The 23,835-nt window shown below is 41.1% G+C and overlaps 1 protein-coding gene across 3 annotated transcripts in view; it reads left to right on the top strand.

Moving 5' to 3' along the window:
* Positions 1-955: 955 nt before the first annotated feature.
* The window catches only part of mark4a (MAP/microtubule affinity-regulating kinase 4a), a 33,783-nt gene continuing 10,903 nt past the window's right edge, over positions 956-23,835 (top strand). For 2 of the 3 annotated variants that reach the window (XM_085288247.1, XM_085288248.1), the window contains exons 1-14: positions 956-1,582; positions 3,926-4,123; positions 5,495-5,548; positions 9,328-9,376; positions 9,626-9,691; positions 16,594-16,664; positions 16,758-16,814; positions 17,245-17,481; positions 20,907-21,026; positions 21,109-21,208; positions 21,312-21,421; positions 22,112-22,298; positions 22,559-22,770; positions 23,461-23,564. In XM_085288247.1, coding sequence (XP_085144373.1) covers positions 1,529-1,582; positions 3,926-4,123; positions 5,495-5,548; positions 9,328-9,376; positions 9,626-9,691; positions 16,594-16,664; positions 16,758-16,814; positions 17,245-17,481; positions 20,907-21,026; positions 21,109-21,208; positions 21,312-21,421; positions 22,112-22,298; positions 22,559-22,770; positions 23,461-23,564 — 1,619 coding nt within the window. In that variant the 5' untranslated portion in view covers positions 956-1,528. Of the gene's footprint in view, positions 1,583-2,333; positions 2,475-3,925; positions 4,124-5,494; positions 5,549-9,327; positions 9,377-9,625; positions 9,692-16,593; positions 16,665-16,757; positions 16,815-17,244; positions 17,482-20,906; positions 21,027-21,108; positions 21,209-21,311; positions 21,422-22,111; positions 22,299-22,558; positions 22,771-23,460; positions 23,565-23,835 lie in introns of those variants that run through there. The other variant, XM_085288249.1, reaches the window with a different exon arrangement.

The following is a 23,835-nucleotide window of genomic DNA, read 5'->3' as shown; positions in this document are numbered from 1 at the left end:
GACACCAGGTCTTATAAAGGCAGAGAACCGCTTTATGAATCACTGTTTTGGATGGAGAAGCCTTGCACTTCGGCCATCTTTGGATAGTTTATGCTCATTTACGCACAAAACTACGCTGGTATAACCGGTAGTGGGTTGTGTTGTGCTGGACCTGTCAGCATCTTTGATGTGGCGCATCTAAGTCGCATCAAACGCAATACGGTTAGACAGCTCAGGCAGGAAGTTAGGAAATTGAGTTTCCAAAATAAAATGGTGAAGTTGGTCGATGTGTGGAGCGCTTCGGTCTGACCCCCAGTTAGCACAACGAGAGGGTGATACTTCTACGGCCTGCTTTATTATTGGTTAATTTGTAGCTACATTAATGCTCTTTATGGAGACCGATTAAGATACACACGTGAAAATAAAAAAGGTTTAAAATGAATTAACCACTCATTGAAACTCTGAGTAAAAACAACATCCAGGTGCCAGAAGAAAGCAAAAAGAAAAATGTAAATATGTAACAACATGTTTTAGGGAATCATCGGCCTCCGCCTGACCCAAGCAACCTCTTTTATCGTCATCATTGTTATTTTAATCTCACCATCATTAACATTAGGAGGAGATAATTGTTTGGAAACGATACACAATATGAGAGCATTACTGCATTATAGCATATGTTCCTTATGTTGATGCTGTTTTGTGTGTTCCTTTACATAAAGACACAACACAAAGGTATTTAATGGAGCGTAACAACTGACCACAATATAGGTTTAGTGTGCATTCAGATTAAAGCCCCCGGAGGGAGGGGCCCTGGTTCTTACCCTCATACACAAAGGCTGAAAGTGATCACCTGATAGATCAGATAATAGATATTTGAGTCGTTTTGTCTCGAACATCAAACATAACTTTCATATTGTCAGTCCCCCAAACCGACCGGAAGTCTCGTCCCTGTGTCTTCTTCCTGACTTTACGGTGGTGCGCATCTCACCGACCTGGAATACCGATTTCCGAACATTTCGGCCTTTTCCCTCCGCTGCACCGTAAAGCCGCGTTTTCGTGCTGCGGCTTGCATTGGCGTTGTGGGGTTAAGGACGGGCTCTGTCGGTCGGTATTATGACAGAGGGAGATGACACACATCCAGAGGGAGCTGTGTTTGTTTTGTATGGCGAAATGAGGATGAGGCAGGGGGTGGAGAGTCGCCACAGAGACGCTGGGTTCCGTCCAAACATCACCGCATTTTAGCACTTCTTCAGTGCTCGGGATTTGCGTTACACGGCATCTGCTGCACCGCTCATTTTTTCCCTTTCTTGACAGTGCATGGTGGAACATGCAGCTTGTTTGAGGACACCCCCCTTCCACATACCCATTGCTGCCATGATAGGCAGAGGTCTCCTCTCGACCGTGGCTCGGCCGGTTGGAGAAGAGGCAGATTGATTTGGGACGGTGGGTCATATCTGCGGATGTTATTCCGTCTGTGGAGCCTGTAAATCTCATCCGCGCGCGCACACCGTGATTCTTACTCAGGGAAAAAAAGGAGAAAGAAAACAACATGTCTTCTCGATCTGCATTACCGTCTGGAAACGACAGGAGTAGTGGAGACCATGTAAGTGCAATTCCAGTCTGCAGCCTGTGTTTGTGTGCCTGCAGACGATAGATCGTGCATCCCTTAAAAAAAGAAGAAAAAAAGATATCTGCATATGTGTGGCTTTGGGCAGTTTGTGGTTTTATTCATTGTGCGGGTGGTTGAGGGGAGGGGGGTCGTAGATGGTGATGTTTTTCCCGTTTGAGGCTCTGCTGTCCTGATATTGGACGGATATTTAAACAGAGCAGGCTCTTTGAAAAAAAAAAGGCTAACCTTGGGTGTCTGTGCAGGGAAAGAGCTGATGGCAGGCAAACAGCCCGGAATGAGTCCATCCGCATACGATAACGCTCAGCGGATATGCGCAGAAAGCCTGAAGACCAGCCGTCACCTCTTATTATAAGGCTTGGAGAGATAGTGATGTCACATTATACTCCTTGCTGCTGCTGCTGCTGCTGCTGCTGTGTGTGTGTGTGTGTGTGTGTGTGTGTGTGTGTGTGTGTGTGTGTGTGTGTGTTCCCTAGAAATTGGATGGGTGGGACGAGAGCAGCACAAGAGGCCAAAATAAACGTAGAGAGAATATCTGGACTGTTCGGCTGAAGCCAGGGGATTACTGCGTAAAATGATGTGCAGTCCATTGCTGCGCAGCCTACAAAGCGATCAACCCCAGAGCCAGTGGGTGTCAGACAGCGCCATACATTGTATGCTGTGGAAAACAGAAACGGCCTGCAGAAAAGAAGCAAGCTGACACCGAACAGGTTCTGCATATGTGGAATCCATCCATCTAATATCTAAATGGGCGCATGACTGATTTATGTTGCATTATGTCATTTCATTGCCCTCAACACTTTTGCACCCCCTCCCCCCACCCCAACCCCATCTGTTTGTTAGCAGAGCTTTCAGCACAGAAGGATGGGTAAGCCAATAGATGTGTGGATGTGTGTGTGTGGAAGTGAATGTGCAGGAGTGTGTGACTTTACGAGGTGTATGATTGATTGTGAATGGAGATTCATCTATTAGAAGTGATCTGGAGCTGTTACTGTTGCATCTCGATTATACGATGATGACAGATGAGTGGATGGAGCGGATGAAGCGGTGTCTTGCCATATTGGCAGTCACAGGTGAGGCTTGGCTTGATGTGCAACGAACAGCGCAGGGGGATTAATGCACTCGCTTGCTCGCCACGCATGCATGTTTGTGCTGCCCGTGGTATTGGTTGGAGATGTTTGATTGTGGAGTTTGGATCCCGACTGGCACCAAGGTGGGGCATAGGAACATGACTGGAAGCAAGAGAAGGAATAACGGAAGGTGGGGGTTAAGGCTATGAGTGGTTGTGTTTGCGTGTGAAACTAAGAGCAAGATGACATGCTGGGGGGGAATGGAAGTGTGATGCCTCAGGGCCCAGGGCTGGCCAGGGACCACTGTGTCGGCATCTGCTCCCTATTTTTTTGTTTTTGTGTTGTTGTTTTTTTACTTCTTCCTCTTACAAACATTGAAAGGTGATACCTCTTTATTGCCCCACTCACTACCACCTGTTCTTATGTTTCCCTCTTTAATATCTTCCCTTTGTTTGTCACATGACAAGTAGCTGTTTCATACTGTGCTGCATCAGGCTTTGCTTGTGTGATTGCATGTTGTCGTTTTCCGCTTGAAAATTATCTGTGACTCAAGCTTGAGACTATCAGAACTGCACAGCAATGCTCTAAAGTGTTGGGGTCCAGGATCAACTGTTTACAGGGTTGTGAAAGCTTCAGGGCCACCACATATTCTAGCAACAGCGTTACCTGTATCCCCTGTCAAAATGGATGAAGACATCTCTCAGCAGTGAAGTAGCAGACATCTGAAGAAGATGATGCTGAGCCCAAAATGGAAACAGTATGTTGTGTTGGAATACAGCTGTTAGCCCAGGAACGAGGGACATGTAGTCACATGCAGATCAGCTCCAGGTTGTTGCTCTTTGTCATTACGGGTCAAACATCTGTTGGAATGATTATGGGATATGGCACCAACTTGTCATTATGAGCTTAGCAGTATTTGATATACAAAGCTGGGTTGGTTATTGTAAGTGTTGTCACCAATGTGTTTTTTGTCACTTACACAGTATGTGTTACACTGTGCAGCGATCAATGTGACAAACACTTTAGCTACTAAAAGAGAGAGGTGTCTTATTGTTTGGAGACAGAGTTTATGAGTAGCTTGAAGAGGCTGCAGGCACTAACTAATGCATGCTATTTTACTTCTGGAGGCCCATCAGTCGTTTGAGGTTGTAGATCATCCTTTAAGTCCTTTTCCAGCCTGCTGCTGCTGCTCTGTGTGATATTGCTGTTGGCACAGTGACCTAACCTCTTCCCCTTCATTTTCCTCCAGCATGTGTCACTGGGGGCCAGCCGCTCAGATAAGGCCACCAGCCAGTCCAGCCGCTCTCTGGGTGCCCGGTGCAGGAACTCGATTGCCTCTTGCTCTGACGAACAGCCGCACATAGGCAACTACCGCCTGCTCAAGACCATCGGCAAAGGAAACTTTGCCAAGGTCAAGCTGGCCCGCCACATTTTGACGGGCAGGGAGGTGAGTTACAAGAGAAACAGACATCAAAGGTGGGAGTGAGTGATGGATATAACTGTAAAAAATGAAAGCTAACACTTGGCCGATGTGCTGGTGTCCTTAATATTATCTTAAGAATCCAGTAGTATGTCTTCATGAGAGCCCTCCTTTTAATTATATTTTCTAAAAAGTAAATTTTCCTTGCCTCCTAATTAGTCCTTCTCTAAAATGTATTTGTGTACTTTTCTTTGAGCCAGCTATTTTAACACAAATAGATTGACTTATCTTCTGTATCTTTAATGCTGAGCTTCAAGCTCCATATTTTATTCTTGGACTCAAGTAGAATTTCTTTGGATGACTCAAAGTTCAAAATAGTCCATATATACTGCATGTGCCTCAGCGAAGTCCTTCAGTTTAAGCCACCTTTCTTCTCATCGGCTGCCACTCACAAACAGAGAGGAGGGGCTAATGTGCTCACAAGGCGTTAGTTGTGGATACAGTGGACTCATTATATTAAACTATAGCCATGTTTAACATGAGCATGCACCACTGCAATACTACATGTATGACAGGAAATAAGGAAACACATACGAGGTCCTTTTAAGGGAAACTGGGAAACTATGAAGTGAAATTATTTCAAACTGTGGGTAAAAACAACCTAATCTAAACACACGACTAAATAATTGCATTACGTCTAATAAGATAAGAGTTAACAAGTTTTTCAATTCAGTTCCATTTTATTTATACAGCAACAACAGTCGCCTCAAGGCGCTTTATATTGTAAGGTAGACCCTAAAATAATACATACAGAGAAAAACCCAACAATCATATGACCTCCTATGAGCAAGCACTTTGGCGACAGTGGGAAGGAAAAACTCCCTTTTAACAGGAAGAAACCTCCGGCAGAACCATACTCAGGGAGGGGCGGGGCCATCTGCTGCGACCGGTTGGGGTGAGAGAAGGAAGACAGGATAAAGACATGCTGTGGAAGAGAGACAGAGAATAATAACTTTTAATACATGTTTTTATAATTTGTAGTACATGTTTTCTTTATGACACTTTATGATTAATTATGTATTTAACAAAGCTCGGAAAGAACTTTCATCATCTACTTAGCAGCACCAGTTCTAGTCAGTAGGGATTAAATCCGCTCAAATTCGCGTGACAACAGCTTGTGGAAGTAAATGTTCCGAGTGGCCTCAGTCCATGTTTACTTGCTGTAGAAGACGATTTAAATATGCCTCTCAAAATGAGATTTTTCTGCATTTCTTGAGTGCTGAGAAAAGAATTCTTAGATATGAGTCAGTTATATCAGTAGGAAAGGCTTCACAGCATCATATAAGAGTGGTGCTATCTTTTTTTCACTCATCAAAAATTCCTTGATGTCTCTTCCAGGTTGCAATAAAAATCATTGACAAAACTCAGTTGAACCCAACCAGCCTACAAAAGGTGAGTTTTTCCTTTTGATACTAATGAGACGAGGGAATATATGTGTTATGTGCTCAGGTACAAAATAGAAACGCACACTGGTTTGATGTTATTTGTCCTCATAAGCAGAAACAAAGCATTCAAGTGAGGTGGATTCTGTTGGGGGTTTAGAGGCTGGTCAGGTTTGTCCTCAGCTGCTTCCACCCTCTCACAAGGGACAGGAATGAGACAGCATCTGATAGAGAGCGGGCTCATGGGATGTGATGCTGTTTGACAGGTGCTAGGGACTGGATGGGAGTGAGAGGAGACCTCTGTTCCAGAGATCAACTCTTGTCTCTCTCCGGGCTAATCACCGGCCTGAGAGGGACTGAGTTATTTCATAAACCACAGTCATGCAACCTATACCTTCTTAGATTGCCATGAAAAGCTTGTTTCTATGCATAACAAAGAAAACAGAAGATTTTGTAGCAGTTCAGAGGTGGACTGGAACAAAATCAGCTGTCCTTGGTGTCTGTCGGGTGCATGGCACAGTCTGGTTTCTTGTTCCTGCTGGGCAGAATGTTGAGATGTGAGTCTGAACTGTAGATACTTGTATGGCTTGTTATACATGGATGTCTGGTATAGATGGAGCAGGAGCTGGGTTTATAGACACTTGGAGCTGGAGACATGGATTGAAGATTTCATTATTTTATTAATTAAAAGCTGTTGTGTCTCAAAATGTGCGCCTCATGTAGCTGTGTGATGTAGAAAAATAAAATGTCTATAGAAGCTCAGAAAATGCATGTGACATGTGCTGCATCCTATAATATCCACATAATGCCAAAGTCTCAACATCACAACATGCACAAGCTCCTCTGCCTGTGCACAAGACGTGAACAGACCAGGGAAAATCAAATCAGGGGCGAAATAATCCAGTTTTATTTGTGTGTAGTATGTGTGTGATTTCATTTGACTGAAGACATCTGCATGTCTGGCTTGATGCAGTCAACAAGACACTACTTCTATAGGATAGGACCCCTTGTTTACATTAATGTGGAGGGTAACACCATTGCAAAAATGTCCTGGAAGATTTTGATCACTGACTTCCTGCAATCCTCATTCTTAAAATCATATTTCTGGTGCTTATTTCATGGCATCCGGTTCAGGAGCTGTAATCCTAACTTCCATGTCATGCCATCTTCCTGGGTGCACCTTTTTTTGGATTGGATTGTGGGAGACGAGAGAGGTGAAGGAATTTTCACCAATTAGGGAGAAAACTCAACACCTGGCCACTGGTTATAGTTTTTCACATACCTGTGGGCTAGTGAAAGTCCTTAGATTTAAACACACAAAAGAGGCCATATTAACACAATGTGGATGGTTTTGTAGAGATTAGTTGAAAGATAACAAAGTCCGAACTTAAGCATGTTAATTCAGGCAGAATACAAAAGCTAACAGTGACATCCCACATCATTGACACCTTTGTATGTATGTAACTGGTCAATCTCGTTTAGATATTCGAGCTGCTTCAACCTGTCCGCACTTGCTACAGGTGCGTGCCACTTTGCAGCTCACCACCATTCCAGTTCCTCTTGTTCTGGCTATTTCTGACTTCATCAGTGCCATCCATCGTCTACTTTACAATGCTATGGGGTCTTATTGCTCTCCCTGCCTTCCATACATGTGCATAGAATTGGTGGAGAGGCCACAGAACAGAGCCTTGCCGCCAAATATAAATTGCTGCAGATGGAAGTAATTGTCTTCTCTTTATACGACAGTCCTGTCTGAAATGAAGTGTGTGTTAAAGACACATCACATCCAAGCAGAAATTTCTATTTCAGCGCGTTTCTGCTCTGTCCTAGCTACGGCCAGGAAGCTTATAACCACTGTTCACATGCATCCTGACATAGACCTGCTGTTTCTTTGCAGTGTTGGGGGTTTGTTTATTGTTTTGATGGATCTGACTCTTCTCAGCCTCGTTGTGATGAGCAAGGAATTAATGGGATGGCCTGGATGATAAGACACTTAAGCGCTACGCATCCCAAGATTCCCTCTAGCACAGCTGGAGAAGCTGGGAAGGAGCTTGGTCTTAATACCTAGGTTGCTATGGCAACAGTGATATTGGGGCACTGCTGAAGGAATTGAATGGAGAAGGAGGAGGAGGAGGAGGGGATGGAGGGAGATGTGGGAAAGGGGAGTGAGAAAAAAAAGAATAGAATTGCTTATCGCACCATCGTTTTTTTCTTCTTCCTTTTTTTTGTAGTTGACATCATGGAAGAGAGTTGCCACCAACTGCCTTTTGTTATGACAGTGGTACTGTTACTGTATGTTCATGGAACTGGGAGAGCTGGCATCAATTTTAAAGCCCCTGACTGAAGTGTACAAATATGTGCCTCACAGTATCACAGACAGGAGGGGGGGTCAGAGTAGATGTTGGTCTGAATTTGGCTCCATTCATCACACTGCTGTGTGGGCTTTGCTTGCTCTTAAAATGAAAATCATTTTATTATCAGGATTGTTATACATTTGTCTGCTCCTCTTTGGTTTTTTGTGGTAAAATGAATTGCACATTACTGTACTATAAAGACGAATGACTATATGTGTACTCTGTTCATGTCAGAAGAGATGCATTACAAGATAAGTTATAAATTCTTTGTTATAAAAGCGTTGTGGGCATTATAGGGCACACCGTTATTTACATCACAGACTGTACATGTACTGTACAAAAGGGCTATAATTTCCAATTTTGAAAAGTGAGGCAATTTTTTTCATGCCACTGACCAGCTGGGCAGCACCTCTGTTTTATAAAGGGTTTCTGGTTGCATAGATGCTGAGTTCTCAGTAAACACATTTCTAACGCTCACACTCATTGCCTGTTGCTTTAAAGCTAACTCCTGCCTGTTTGTGATTACCTAGATAACCCATCAATGTATTCACTACCAGGTAATATGTCAGTCAACAGTTCTACAGTATCTTGCTATCTCATTTGTAGTTGCTTCACTTGCTCCCCGTTTGTTGAGAAAGGTTTGTCTCGGGCTCTCCTGACAATGATGTTACTTTAAATTTTCTGGAACCTTTAAACTGGCGAATTGTCAAGGCAAGTGCTCGCAAGCACTGGATGCTGCCCTTCGACAGACTTACTAAATCTGCATGTGAAACGAAATCGTGGTTTTAGGTAGGGGTCATTAAGATGTATGCAGCTAATATTGCACACTTTAGGGAGAGCCTCACCTTCATAACATACAGTATTAGATTTAAAAAAAAAATTTGTTAATGTGAATCATGATGAGCTACTTTAGAGATGTCCAAGAATAAAGTGTATGGCTGGAAATGAGCATGATATGTATATGTATATACAAAGAGCAACATGCAATGGACAAATGTGAGCCCCTAACTGGAATTTATCTTTAAAAAGTTCTAAATTGTGCAATTAGAAAATGACAGATTTGTTATTTTAATTTAAAAGTGAATTAAATGAAATGGAGAAAATAGTTTACATGAAGTGTTTAACTGTGCTCAGTTTCTACTGACATTTCAACTATTTTAGTATTCAGTGTCACATGTGGGAATTAACAGCAACATGCTTCAAATGAGAAGCTCAGCCTACTTATAATTGCTTGACATTTTCATGGTTCTCTGGGATCATAAAACTTCTGGGAAACTCTAGTTTAACTGACATGGATCTCTACAAAGTGAATGCAGAAATGCCCTCTCCACCACTGTATAGAGACTGGTTCCATAGTTGAAACCAGTTCTCCTGAGCACCTAATTCCACTGAGGTTTTATTTATCATGAAATGTAAATTTTGTTTCTTCTTCCAGCTTTTTCGGGAGGTACGGATAATGAAAGGCTTAAATCACCCAAACATAGGTAAGTTAATGTACACATTACCATACTTTGTCACAAGGTGTGGGCGCAGCCAGTAGTAAAAAGGTTTGAGCTCTTAAGCAGTCACTGACTGAAGTGCAGAGTGACATCTCACATGTATCAATACCTCCCATTGCACTAATGACTTTCCTCCATATTAAGAGAGCCAGACAGATACCTGTGCATTTTTTATAACATTAACAGCTTTTGTTTTGTGTTTTGATGTTGATCTGGTTCTGTTTTGGGCTACAGTGCAGCTTTTCGAGGTGATTGAGACGGATAAGACCCTTTACCTAGTCATGGAATATGCCAGTGGAGGTAGGTACATCAACCATCATGTCCAGGAAAGCTATGATGGAGCCCAAATGATGTATAGGGTTGCAGATTTGGCATCTAAGCTCCAAAATGAAAACTGTTTGTGAGAGCACTATGTGGCTGATTTTACAGATGCGGTCTTTCTTTAGGATGTGCAATAAAACAAAATAAAAGTGGTACAATTTTTTAAAAACACTGATTCCTTTTTTCATCCATATCCACAGAACAGGTTAAAAAAGGGTTCAGTTTAATATTAGCTTAATAAGATTGATTTTCACTCTCATGTAAATAGAGGAAAATATATATATATATATATATATATATATATATATATAGTGGAAGCAGCCAGTTAGCCTTATTTAGCAGATGGAATTGAAAGAATACCCTGGTTTTCCTTCTTATTTGACTTCATGTATCTAATATATGCACAAAAAAGGGATTTTTCTCAAAGATATAATCAATGGCTGGTATGTTCTACAGAGCCAGAGTGGCTCTTTCCCCTTTCTAGTATTTACACAAAGCTAAGCTAGCTTTCTGTGTGTCTGTTTGGCTAGTCACACAGGGTGTGTGTTAGCTAACGGTACAGAGGCTGTATTTCCCAGGAAAGACAGAATGTGAAACAACTTTACGCAGAGACAGAAAAATGTGTAACAATGACAGGGCAGGAGAGGAAGAAGAGAGAATATTTTTAAAGATAAGGAGTGCTCAGTGACATTTTATAGACTGGAAACTTGAAGCTAGCTGCTAACTGTGGTGAGGTTTATAGTAATGTACCATATTGGACTGGAGCAGCTAGTGTTCATGGTCAATGTTAGGTTATATCGCAGGTATCAGACATCAAATTCAATTTAAGATGAGAATGTTGATTAGATTCATTGACCGTAATCATCCTTGATAGCTCATGTAATATCAATAACTTATGTCTTGTTGATTCAGGTGTGTCAGTAGTGTAGGGTGACCATATTTTGATTTCCAAAAAAGAGGACATTTGGCCCAGTCATGAAGAATTTTAATAATACTGTTTGTTTAAAGAAAATTTTAACATATTTAAAAGATGCCTTCTTTGTGCGATTAATGAATGGTGAAATAGAAAATGTCATATAGGCTTTTACAAGTCAACAAATGCAAAAAAAATAACTTAAAAACCTCTGGAATTAAATAATGTTACAGAAATAATGTCTCATCTGTATAAGAAAAATTATAGTGAGGTACCAGGGAGGTATTGTGCAATGGTTTCTGCTGTCTCATTTGGCGTTTCTAACCTCAGTTAATTTTGTTTGCACGCCACCATTCTTCCAGTCAAAGTATGATTGGGAATATTTTCCCTGTTCCATGGTTACTTAAGTCGGAGAAATGCCACCGTACTGGATTTCATTAAGAGCTTCAAGAGTGACTTCCACTGAATGTAGCAGTATCACACCATTGACAATAGCTTCAGTCTTGGTGCGGGCACTGCTGAACTTTTTAGGTTTTTGGGGTTTTTTTAGCAACACACTAGTGCAATCCATGGATCTGTAGCTATTATGATGCTTCATAGTATGAAATGTCAGTGCGCCTTCTTTTATACTTCAAGTACATTTCAGAGCTTTTACTTTTTCACTTTTTAAGTTCAATTGCTACTTTAACTTTACAAGTATTTGTACTTCTACTTAATTGAGGAATATTTATACTTTTTCCATCTGTGAGAACTGCTTTCATGCCTTATGAGTCTGAAAACAATAGCTTCCTGGTTTGCTTTAATATTATGTGGCGCGCTACATCCACACAGTTGTTGTTTTCTTGCTTGCGCACAACCAATTTTACAAACATGAAAGCCGATAATACATTTTCACAATAGAAAGAGTAAATCATAACCTTGTGTTTTGGCAATGTTATGTTGTATTTTTGATAAAAATGTTGTTGGGATGTAGTTGAAGTTGGTCATTGAGAAATATCAATAGCAAGACTGAGATCTGTCAGACTCAGTTAATTGATCCATTATAGAAACACAGTGTCAGGGGGTTTAAGTCCTTCCAAACACTCATTCACTTCGGCTGGATTTGTTCTTCACTATTTGAAAAATCGCTTTGACGTTGTCTCTCATCATTCAGAGAATTTATGTACACTACATATGTAAAAATATGTACAAAATAATCAATAGCTCCTGGGGTATTTCCAGTGCCTGGTAGACACTCTCTGCATTGGTGTCATATTAAAAGAAAATAAATTCCTGACTAGAAAAATGTCGCTACATGCAGAAATTCAATGAAAGTGCATGTTTGCTTATGTTTAGTTATGATTAAAGACACCCTGCACTTCCGAGTTTTCAGCTAGAATTTGCTATTAATCGAATCGCTCTTAATGAGCAAGGCAGTTGCAGGAGGCTGGACTTTGGTGGGAGAACCAGAGAAGTCCAACCATAATGGGAAAAACACTAGATAAAAGAGGACAAAAACACCTTCACATTAAAAAATATTTTATATAAAAAGAAAGAAAGAAAGCATTTTTTTCTGGTTATTTATTTACAGTGGATGGCATCATCACACTGTGGCAGGAAAACACCAGAAAAAAATCAAAATTGTTTATAAACTTAAACTACTGGGCCTGGGTTTCTGCGTTTTCAGTATCCTCTCCCATTATAATGATAATAATTATTATTATCAAATTTGCAAAAATTTGTCGTTACATTCCCATCCTGATATAGAGACGCGCATAAAAAAAGTTAGGCTGAAGAAGGAGAATAATAAAAATAAGTCTGACTTATTAATATCTAATGTGCCTCAGTGTTTCAGTGTTCTGACATACTCAACAGTAAATCTGACTAATAATAGTGTGCCTTCATGCTGATGCACTGGCACACCCAATAAGAATAATACATCTGATGAGCAATAAATAATGTGCCTCAATGCTATTGCATTAACACCCTCAAAAAATTGAAAACAGATGTTATTCTTAGGGTGAGAAAGTCTGTTCCACTCTCATCTCCAGAGTATCTTATGAGACCCAGTTGTCAGTTAGCTTACCTTAGCAGAACAAAGCAGCCTATTCTATAGGGCTGTAACCTTATACGTATAGTACAAATGGCAGTGTTGTCGATCTTGAACTCAAAAGAAATGAAAGGAAACGTTCCTTCTGTAACAAAGCTAATTTAAAGAAGCCTAAATAACATCTAAATAACCAAAACTACAGTATCACATCTTTTAATCTAAAATTGTGAAATATAATAATTTTGGTGGGCGATTGAACTCAAGTGATAGCTGTCCAGAAATGCATATGTCATGTTCAGGCACTATGACATATTGGAATATAGTGTGCCTAAACCTTTTTATGGCTATATGTGATAGACAGACTCTTTAAAAAGATGGCTGTGGGCTATGCGCTAATAGCTGCTCTGTATTTAAAGTTAATAGCATATGGGACCTCAACATAAATAAGTGAGCAGCCTCAGTGCAGTAATAATGTTGCTTTTAAACAGACTTTAGACACATTAATACCCGCCAGCACACGTATCTGTACACTATCCCTTTCCTGTTTGCGTCCATTGGTTTCTATTTGTGTCAATTTCTCGTCACCAATCCCATTTTTCTGTGTTGTGTCTGAGACCATATCATTTTTTTACTGTGACCTTGGCGAATGTCAGAGGCATTGTGGGGTTTTGTTTTGTTTTTTGTACAAGCCTTTAAGTCAGGGGGTAAAAAACAAGTATTACGGAGTCGTAGTGGTGTAAAATGCCTGTGAAGGCCATAATATGCTTTTTCCTGCAGCATGTTTAAGAGTACATAATAGTGCACAAACACAATAGTATTAAAACAACAGCTAAGCTACTGTAGAGAAATATTAGAGGTCAGACTTGGGTTATGTTTTTCAGTATTTTTATGATGCATATTTACAGATTTACAGCTAGTTTTTCGAGCAGATATAAGAAAGCAGATGTGGAGTCCTGTGAAAAACCCATGATAAACCCCATGATTCAGTAGCTTGTAGAATCAATTTTTGCTGCAATAATTCTCATGAATCATTGTCTGCAGGACTTTTTTATAAATCTCTTACATGTTTGTGGAGGATTTTTGGTGCACGCTTCTTAAAAATGTTGGATTTTTTCGGGCATTTCAGTCTGAACTTTGAGCCATTGCAACATTTTGAATCTTTTGTAGATTTTCTGCTTGAGATCATTATTCTGTTGCATGACTCACTTTTAACGTTAACTGTCAGACAAACTGACCTTTGACTCTAAAATTCTGGCATTCAGAGGATTTCGTGGTTGACTTGGTGACTGCAAGTTGTTCAGGTCCTGTGGCTGCAGAACAAGCACAGATCATCAACCCTCCACCATCAGGCTTAACAGCTGATGCAGTGTGTTTTTGCTGATATGCTGTTTGGTTTTCTCCAAATGTTGCGACAGGCCAAACATCTTCACTTTGGTCTCATCTGTACAAAGGACATTGTTCCAGAAGTCCTATGGTCTTTTTATAATAAAGAGGCTTTCTCTTGCCAACCCTTCCAAACAAGCCATGCGTTCATTCTTTTTGGGACTGAACTTTAACATTTAAAATGCTAACTGAGTCCTGTAGAATCTGTTGGTCTTGTTTTTCACATTTCTCTCAGCCTTGTACTGTCTAACACTGGTGGGGAATTTGCTGGGGCATGCACTCCTGGGAAAAGGGGTAGATGATATAAATTCAAAATGATATCACAGTATGTCAATAAAATATATGATCAGATTTTTTTTTTTTTTTTTACAATATTGAAAGAAAACGGTGAACATTTTTGTTGCTTGCATCTAGCAATCCATTTTCCATCCTTTCCCTGCTGACATTGATTACATAATTACTCATTTTAAGTGTAAATCTACTGAAATACTGCAGCAGGAGCAATGTAATAGTAGTAACATAGTATTATTGCCTGTGACACAGCATAAGTCAAATGGAAGTGTAAAAGTGGTGTTTCCAATAGAAATGAAGCTTATGCGTTCAGTAAGGAAGCTCTGTAGTCACACATCTGTCTGCTTCCCAGGTGTTTGGTGGCTAATCTAAGCATTGCATCACTTCCACTTTCCCACGCTTTCAAGCTCATTGCAGCAGCTGTGGTCCAGTCCAATCATCTTTCTGCCTGCCTTCTTCAGCCGAATCAGCCTCCACTCTGCTTACTTTAAATCTCACCGATCGTTCTCCCTCGCAGAGGCCTTCATGCAATTCACCTTTCTTGCCATCTCTGCATCTCCCATGTTACTCAGACTCTATCAAAGCATCCATCTTCATTTCCACCAATAGCGTGTAGACTCCAGGGAACGGGGCCCCAATCCCTGTCACCGCTGGGATTTCATCAGTCTAATCGGCAAATAGCTTCATTGAATTCTGTGCATCAATAAAGCACGTTCAGTTCCGTCAAATGATTTTTCCTTAGTAAAATGTGTAAAAAATGATAAAATAACTGCTTAACACTTAACAAGTAAACCCTGTAACTCCTCAGGAGTTGCTTAATTTTGTCACCTAATAGAACTGACAAGTATTGTCTGCCAGCTGATGTTGTATCCTCGGTCAAGCTTTTTAACAATTTGCATAAAGCCCTGTTTTTCCTCCATCTCACCGCATCAGTAATTTCCATCCACTGTTTGCTCTTCCTGTCGTATGGGGCGCACCTAGAGAGTGCTCCAGGGACGCTCAGTGGAGTCATATGTTTACTTTGGGTGACACATCACCAGCTGCTAGTATTTCCTCCTTCATAGCCTGGTTGTACTTTATGGTGTGTTTTTGCCTCAAGTGGTAAAATATGTTTGTTTTTTTCCACTGCAGGGACAGTTTTCTTGGATATTTTGCCAAGTACTGTGCTTTCTTTCAGATTTGTTGAAGTAGCTCCTTTTTTTAGGTATTAAAAAGATATTCCCAGATTTACCTTGTTACCATGCACACTACTGAAGATATACACATGGTGTTAACTATAGCAATGATATCACGATGTGGCATTTTTATATCACGTAAAAAGTGGCCAAACCTTCTGCTTTCATAGATGTGGTCACACACAAAAGAGCTTAGAAAGTATTAAAACTGAATGTTTTGATTGTTTTGAGGATTAAGCAGTTTGTTATGTTATTTCATTATATGTTAGAAGGCGTCAGGAGGTATTCTGTCTCTAAAAAAGGGAAGTGAGATAATTGTGATATTGAAGTAGGGTGCAGAAAAGACTTTTATCAAGTTTTTATGGCCCACATAACCAGACCTGTATGGCTTCAGTAGTTATGGATGTTCCTTCGTGTTGTTAGTAGTTGGAGGCTGCCATAGATGGCAGCCATGTGAATACAGGTCACACAAGCAAATGGGAACGCCTAACAGAAATATTAAATACATTTCAGTGAATTTGTGTCAGTTTGACCATGAAACAAGACACGTATATGCATTTTATATTTTAAAATATCTTTGAGAAATATCCAGTCATTGTTACAGACAGCCATCTTTTTAGGAGGATGTGCTAATTTTAGCCACTTTAAGCTAATGTGCATACCAGGCCTATTAGTACTGTAGCATCGCAACGCCTCAGCATACAGAAGGAAGTATTATTTAGTCTTTCCAAAGTTGTAGTCTGGTCTTATCAAACAAGATAAACCTTAAAACTATTCTCACATGGATTTTCATCACCTTCGGATGGAGCCAAGGTCGCTGCTACCCTCTTCTGTTATGCCTCAGTCGTTCATTTCCTAAAATATCAAACTGTTCCTTTGGTCTGCATGTATTATTTGTTTATTATATGTTTTCATGCAATTACATGATTTGTGGATATTAAAATTAACTTACAGTGCTTGCATCTTATTAAATATTAAAAGCTGCTGATGTGATTAAAATTGACTGTGTACGTCAGCAGTGTTTACTTAGCTAACAGCATAAAGCTTCTGGCTTTGTTACCTGACTGATGTGCTGATATGCTCCTCACAGGTGAAGTTTTTGACTACCTCGTGTCTCATGGGAGAATGAAGGAAGTTGAAGCAAGAGCCAAATTTCGACAAGTATGAATACGTTACCTCTCGGTGTCAACGTTACACCAGTTGTTGCATTTTCTTGTCGGTACTTTAAGGGTGTCTGTCTTTCTATGTCCACAGATTGTTTCTGCTGTCCACTACTGCCACACGAAGAACATTGTCCATAGAGATTTGAAGGTGAGGAACCTCAGAGGAATGTCTGGGGCAACTTTCAGAGGGGGATTAAGGCTAGTCTAGGACTAGAAAATTTATTTCACTGACAGATTACCCTGAACTCAAAGTTGTAATCTCTGACAAGTCTTAATCTATGTCTCTGTAAAGGGTTTTTAATCACACTGATGAGTGTATGGGAGGGTAGAATGTGCAAATGCACAGTGGGCACAGTGACATATATACACTATAAGTCATGCCCAGTTGAACTTGTGCATTAGTGGATAACACACAAGTGCAACTTCCCTCTCCTTGTTTGCACTCTTTGTATTCAGTACAACTTTATTCTCATTGTACTCTCTTTTCTCTCCCATCCATCTTTCCTGTTCTTCCTTGTCCTTTCCATCCTGCTGTCCCTCTCTGCTTCCTCCTCTGCGTGAATGGATGTGTGAGTCAGGCAGAGAACCTCCTGCTGGATGCCGATGCCAACATCAAGATTGCCGACTTCGGCTTCAGCAATGAGTTCACCCTGGGCAACAAGCTGGACACGTTCTGTGGCTCACCGCCCTATGCTGCGCCTGAGCTTTTCCAAGGAAAGAAGTATGACGGGCCTGAGGTAGACGTCTGGAGTCTGGGAGTCATCCTCTACACGCTGGTCAGCGGCTCGCTGCCCTTTGATGGGCAGAATCTGAAGGCAAGTGGAAGGCTGGAGGAAACTATCCGTCTGTTTGTCTGTCTGGGGATACTTGAGTTTTCCTTGGTGGTTTATTGTAGCAGCAATAGGTTTTCATGCATTAGTACACGACAACATTAAAATCACTGATTTATTCAATAGCTTTGATCTTCTAGTTACCAGTGTTGGGACTAACGCGTTATTAAGTAACGCGTTACAGTAACTACGTTATTATTGTGGTAACGCGCACGGTAACTAGTTATTATGCCAAAATCAGGAACGCGTTAATCGTTACTGGGATTTAGATAGGCTCGTTATTCGTTACTTCGTGTGGTGGCTATCGCGGAGCTTCCACAGATTCAGTAACATTAGCAAGTGGTGGAGGCAGCAGGTGGATGAGGGAAAGGGGACGCAGGAGGAGGAGAGACCCGAGGCGGCCGCCGGTCCGAGTGTCAGGTGAACTGAACTTCAGGTAAGAAGTTATGACCTGCAGTCTATCTGGGTCAGATATAAACCAAGTTTAGGTGGAGTTTATTTTCGTTGTGCTGACTTTTTACAGTCAGTTACAATAACTCGTACTGCGTACTAGCTAGCTTGACAGAGTTTATATACAGCTGGGCGGGTGCTATGATGTTACTGATGTTGAACTTTATTTTATTCATAAGGTTAGTTAGTAGAGTTGCCAACCATCCCGTAAAAAAACAGAATCGTCTCGTATCCAGGGAAAATATCATGCGTTTCGTATTGAGGTGAAAAGGAACAGTTTGTCCCAGACTTCAGCTAGAATGGAAAAAGACACAAAGCTGGAGTTATTCTGTGTCTGTGCTGCACAGCTGCCTCTTCTTCTCTCACCCTCCCTCTCCTGTTTCTACTTCAGTCATGAAACTGATCAATGATCAGCTGATCGGCTCTCTTGTTTGTTTATCGCTCACTTTGCGCCAGAAAGAGGAAACCAGCGGAGGTCGCGTTAAACAACAGCAGCATGTTTAAGCTTGATCAGCTGTTGTTAGAATTTATTTAATATTAATTTCTAGTATCAGCTGATGTTTGCTGGAGCCACAGCTGTAAAGCTGCTGGCCATGATGTCGGTTTGGTTATCTGGTGAGAGGGAAACATGAAGATAAAACCAGGAGATGTCCTTACTGAATCATCAGAGCTGAACAGGTGATGGAGAAACAGGTTTACCTTTTAGGTGACATGAATGAGTTGAAGGGAAGTTATGAACTGTTTCTGAGAGACAAATAACACCAGGATCCTTTTTTTTAGGTAGCTGACAGCTGGTAACTGTGCAGGGGCGGGTCTAGCAAAGTGTTGCCAGGGGGGCCGGTAGGGCATTAACAGGGAAAGGGGGGCACAAAGAAATACTTTTCTTTCTTATTCTCATTTAAAATGTCTAGCTTTTAAAAAAATAATTATCTGAATCTTCCTACAAACGATTGATAGATTGATGCATATACAGTGGGGCAAAAAAGTATTTAGTCAGCCACCGATTGTGCAAGTTCCCCCACTTAAAATAATGACAGAGGTCAGTAATTTGGACCAGAGGTACACTTCAACTGTGAGAGACAGAATGTGAAAAAAAATCCATGAATTCACATGGTAGGATTTGTAAAGAATTTATTCGTAAATCAGGGTGGAAAATAAGTATTTGGTCACCTCAAACATGGAAAATCTCTGGCTCTCACAGACCTGTAACGTCTTCTGTATGTAACTGTAACTTCGGTCGTTGCTGTGCTTTTTGGAAGTCGAATTTCCCAGAGGAACCCACCCGAGGGATTAATAAAGTTCTATCTTATCTTATCTTATCTTATCTTATCTTATCTTTATGTGAAAGTAACTTTGACTAGTACCACCCACCTAAATGGGTAGGAAGTGGGTTATTTGCAGACCAAACAGCCCTCCTGGCACTTCCAAATCCCACACCACCTCCCATACCTCAAACATAACTCAAAAACAGGACAATTAGCTGCTGACTGAACATGCAATATCCTCTGATTCAAATTTGGCCAAGCATCCTCTGAATGCACCAAATAATCCTGAACCACAGATGCTTGTTTGGAGGATCCACAAAGGATGCCCAAGTAGCATTCCAGTGCCAGAAACCAAAGGACTCCCGCAGAGGTCCTGTATCCATCCCCTGACATGTCAGAGGTTTTGGCAGCACAAGGCACACCAGTAAGCCGTGTTGTGGCTGATTGGTGCATGTTTATTAAAATGTAGACAGTGTGGGTGGCACATACATATCAGACATAAATGCCAAAACAGTCAAAATGCATTTAATTACAAGAGTTAGGATTGATTAGGAAGCCATCACACTACTGAACTGATAGGATTTAAAATGGTGGTGTATTCAGGCCATATTTAATCAGCTAATAGACAAATATAAATGTTGCCATTCAGCTACTGAGGCCTCTAAAAACTGTTGCATGCTGTAAAATGCTGACAACTGTTGTAGATATCTGGTCTGTCCATCATGCAGCAAGTGGAGCACTGTACTCTGTGCAGTTTCCACATTGCAGCAACAACAAGCACACGATTATCTTTCTTGCGTTTTGCATTTCAGACGTTTTCTAATTTCTCTAAGTGATAAAAATAAAAGAATCATAAATGTTAAAACAAATGTGCATATTTGCTTATGCTGACATTATGTTCTGGAGATGTCACACATGATTTCAACAGGCCTTCACCTTGTAGTTTGCATCCAAATATGATGTCACATTTGACCTCTGACCTCACCAATTCCATTTCTATTTCCATTTCATTAAAATACTGCCCAGACAGAGAGCTGCCTTGGCGGAGGTTTGGGCTCTCAGAGTGCTTCTTGTTGGTGATGCATTTCTCAGAAAGCAGGCTAGTTATTTAATATGTCCAAAAATATGTACATACTGCTAAAATTAAAAAGAGTTTGAACAATAGTACAAAGTTGCTGAGTTCAAGACTGCTGTTCAAAATTCTTCTCATTTATGTGATTTTATCTACTGTTTCATTTAGTGTATGTTTGCAGATTTTAGCCGTTCACAGCCATTACCGTTTCAGCAACATCTTTTTTGACATACCATAATGCCTGGAGAATCAAAGTAAACAGCTGTCAGAGGAAAGGATGTGGCAAATGTAGCTAGACTTTCGGCAGCATGGAAGGACTCCATTCAGATGGTTTGTACACTAAGGCATCATCATCAGTCTTCTGTTTGTAATATCATTACTCCGTGCAGTCGGCCATGCTGAATAAAAAATGAAGAATAGAACTTTTATCTCAAATTTAATAGTTGGCAATGAATGAATGCCTCCCTCCTCCCAGAGCTCCACTAAAGGAATGGTAGAGACCGATGTATATTTCATTTGTCACATATGTCACTATTGGTAATGAACATGAATGACCTGGTCTTGTTCTTCTCGTATTATGCTGAAGGAAATATGGAAAAACATGTATTTGATGTGGCCAACAGGAACTGAGGGAGCGCGTGCTGAGGGGAAAGTACCGCGTGCCCTTCTATATGTCCACAGACTGTGAAGGCATCCTTCGCCGATTCCTGGTGCTCAATCCCGCCAAACGCTGCACACTTGAGGTGAGCGTCGCACAATTAACAGAGCAGACGTGTTGTGAAATTCCCGCTAATGTGAAGCTCTTCTGTCTTTCCGCTTCTACAGCAAGTCATGAAGGACAAGTGGATAAATGCAGGGTACGAGGGGGATGAACTGAAGCCTCATATAGAACCTGTTGAGGACTACAGTGATCCAGCTCGCATCGGTGAGTCAGTGGGCTGTCAGCCTGTCCACTGAGCTCTATGTAATTAGGATACAAGGTCATCTGTGTTTTCTTACCTTCATCTTTGTTTATTTTTTTGGTTCAGAGGTTATGGTCGGGATGGGCTTCACTCCAGAGGAAATCAAGGACTCTCTGCTTAATCAAAAATATAACGAGGTCACCGCTACCTACCTACTGCTTGGCCGCAAAGGCGATGTGAGTTCTGTAGATGTATCTTACCTGTATTATTTATTTATGCATATTTGACTATAAGGTACATTAACCTTTTCCACACAGCGCTTCAGTGCTTTATCTACCTTCCATCTTCACACATAACCAGTTTAGAATCAACAGTTTACCTTTGAACTTGAGGATGAAGTTTCTGGTTTAAACGCACACAGAGAACATGCACACTGGATGCAAGACACTGGACCAAGAACCTTTGGACTGTGAGGAAACAGTGCTAACCACTGCACCGCCTTTCCAGCCTGTACGGTGGTGCAGATGTTAGTGCTGGATCACCAGGAATTGGAATCGTTTGCATCAGTGTTTAAGTTTGCCTAGTTTAGAATAGTATGATGCCTTTACCAGGCTTGTAGATAAACAACATAAAGCCAGATAGCCACACATTCTACTTAGCTCAGTCAATGTTGCAGTGCATATCGATGCAGACCGTATCTGGCAAGGATCAATGGGTCCAATGGGACAAAATTAATATTATTTAATTGTTTGTTGTGTGTTTTCAAAAATCTCTTTTTTCATATCTCTTCTCAGAGCCCTTATTCCAAATTCTGACTCCAATCTTTGTGTCTGAAATCACTACATACCATCTCCTTATCTCTTCAAACCCTCTGCACTGTCACACTTTCTAATATCATTCTGTCCAATATCACTGGGACATTATAGGACGGCAGTGACGCCCGCACTGCTAGTAGCCTGTCCCTGGCGAGGGTACGACCCAGCCCTATCACCAACGGGACCAACAAGCACTCCTCAGCCACTGGCTCCTCCTCCTCCTCCACCTCTTCGTCACATAGCAAGACTCAGCGTAGTGCCTCCACCTACCACAGGCAGCGACGACACAGTGACTTCTGTGAGTCTCTTTTCTAAACTCTTTCTGAGCTGTGATGAAATCTGGAACCACGAACTTCCTCCTTGTCCAGTGACCACAAACTGTCATTGGGTCTCGGCTGATATGACAAGGAAGGTTTTCTAATTGGCAGTTATTCAAATGAGGGTCTTATTTAGGTCTGTGAGCACTGTTGTGACAGCTCTGCTTTCACCCAGTCATCCACAGAATATTCCTTATATGAATTCCTATGTGTCTGTGCTCTGCTGTCCTCCACAACAAAGGCGGGCCCTCCATGCCCGTCATGCACCCCAAGCGGAGCCCAACCAGCACGGGCGACCGAGAACTGCGGGAGGGAAGGATGCCTCCGCGCAAGGCTAGCTGCAGTGTGATGGGGAGCCGCAGCCTGCCTCCCTCTAGTCCAATGGTTAGCAGTGCCAACAACCCCAACAAGTCTGAAATCCCAGACCGTCGCAAAGACATGACTGCCACCACGGTAAGTGACACATTTACTCTTCAAGAAGCAGAAAGCTGGGCATCGAACCAAGAGCATAGGTTTTACTGCAAGAATCGGAAAGTTGGTCTTCACTACTCCTCAGCAAGTATAGTTTTACTACTGTTAGCACTCACATAAGTAGTCATTAAGGTTGTATAGCTTCTTAGACAAGTTAAAAAAACACAAACCTTGTGCTGTGTATAGTCAGAAGGACATATATATGTCTATATGTATATATATGTATAGATGTGTATATATAATGGAAAATAAGGAAAGGCCTAAAATAATTATTTACATAATCGCGAAGCTATGGCTTTTTTATCCTTAAAACTATATATATATTTTTTGTCTACCTTTTTTTAAGGTAGATTTTTAGATACAAATCTTGTTTTCATGTTGTTAAAAGGTTAAAATGGTTTGTTGGAGGTCTGTAAATTGTAATAAATATTGTAACATTGTAATAAATATTGTAACATTTAAAAAATGCATTCTAGGTGTTTTATATTCACTCAGCCGTGGTCCTGTCTGCTTCCAATGTAGCTCCAACAGATATCTTTGTAAAATGTCAAAGTTCAGTACAGGTCATGGATTTGCATTACAGTACAGCTTCACTGTATGAATCACAGTTTAATTTCCTCAACAACTCTCTAAGCTAATATGTGTTCTGAAATTACTCTTCTCCTCGGATAGAATAACATCCCCGGAAGCGCCATGACACGCCGGAATACATATGTGTGCACCGACCGTTCAGGAACTGATAGACACTCTCTTCTGCAGAACGGCAAAGACAACAGGTACCACTTTGTGTCGTCAGTAGTCGTACAGATTCACAGAGACTTTAAGCGGGTAGCAGATATTTGGTATCATTAACCTTCAAAGGAAGGTGGATTGGATTGGGGTTTTTAGTCCTTTGTTCTGATAATATTTACGAACTGAGTCACAGGGCACCACAAGTCAGTGTCCTGGTGAGGGTGAGGGTTATGCCAGGGAGGGCATCCAGCATAAAATCTCGGCTGAATCAAATATGCAGATCCTAAAGCAAGAGATTACCATACCAAATCAGTA

Source organism: Mchenga conophoros, linkage group LG10 (assembly GCF_057382185.1).
Source record: "Mchenga conophoros isolate Kocher_MC1m ecotype Shallow Benthic linkage group LG10, M_conophoros_male_GT1.1, whole genome shotgun sequence".
Lineage (NCBI taxonomy): Eukaryota > Metazoa > Chordata > Actinopteri > Cichliformes > Cichlidae > Mchenga > Mchenga conophoros.
Note: the sequence above shows the minus strand (reverse complement) of the source record. Positions and strands in the feature narration are given on the sequence as shown.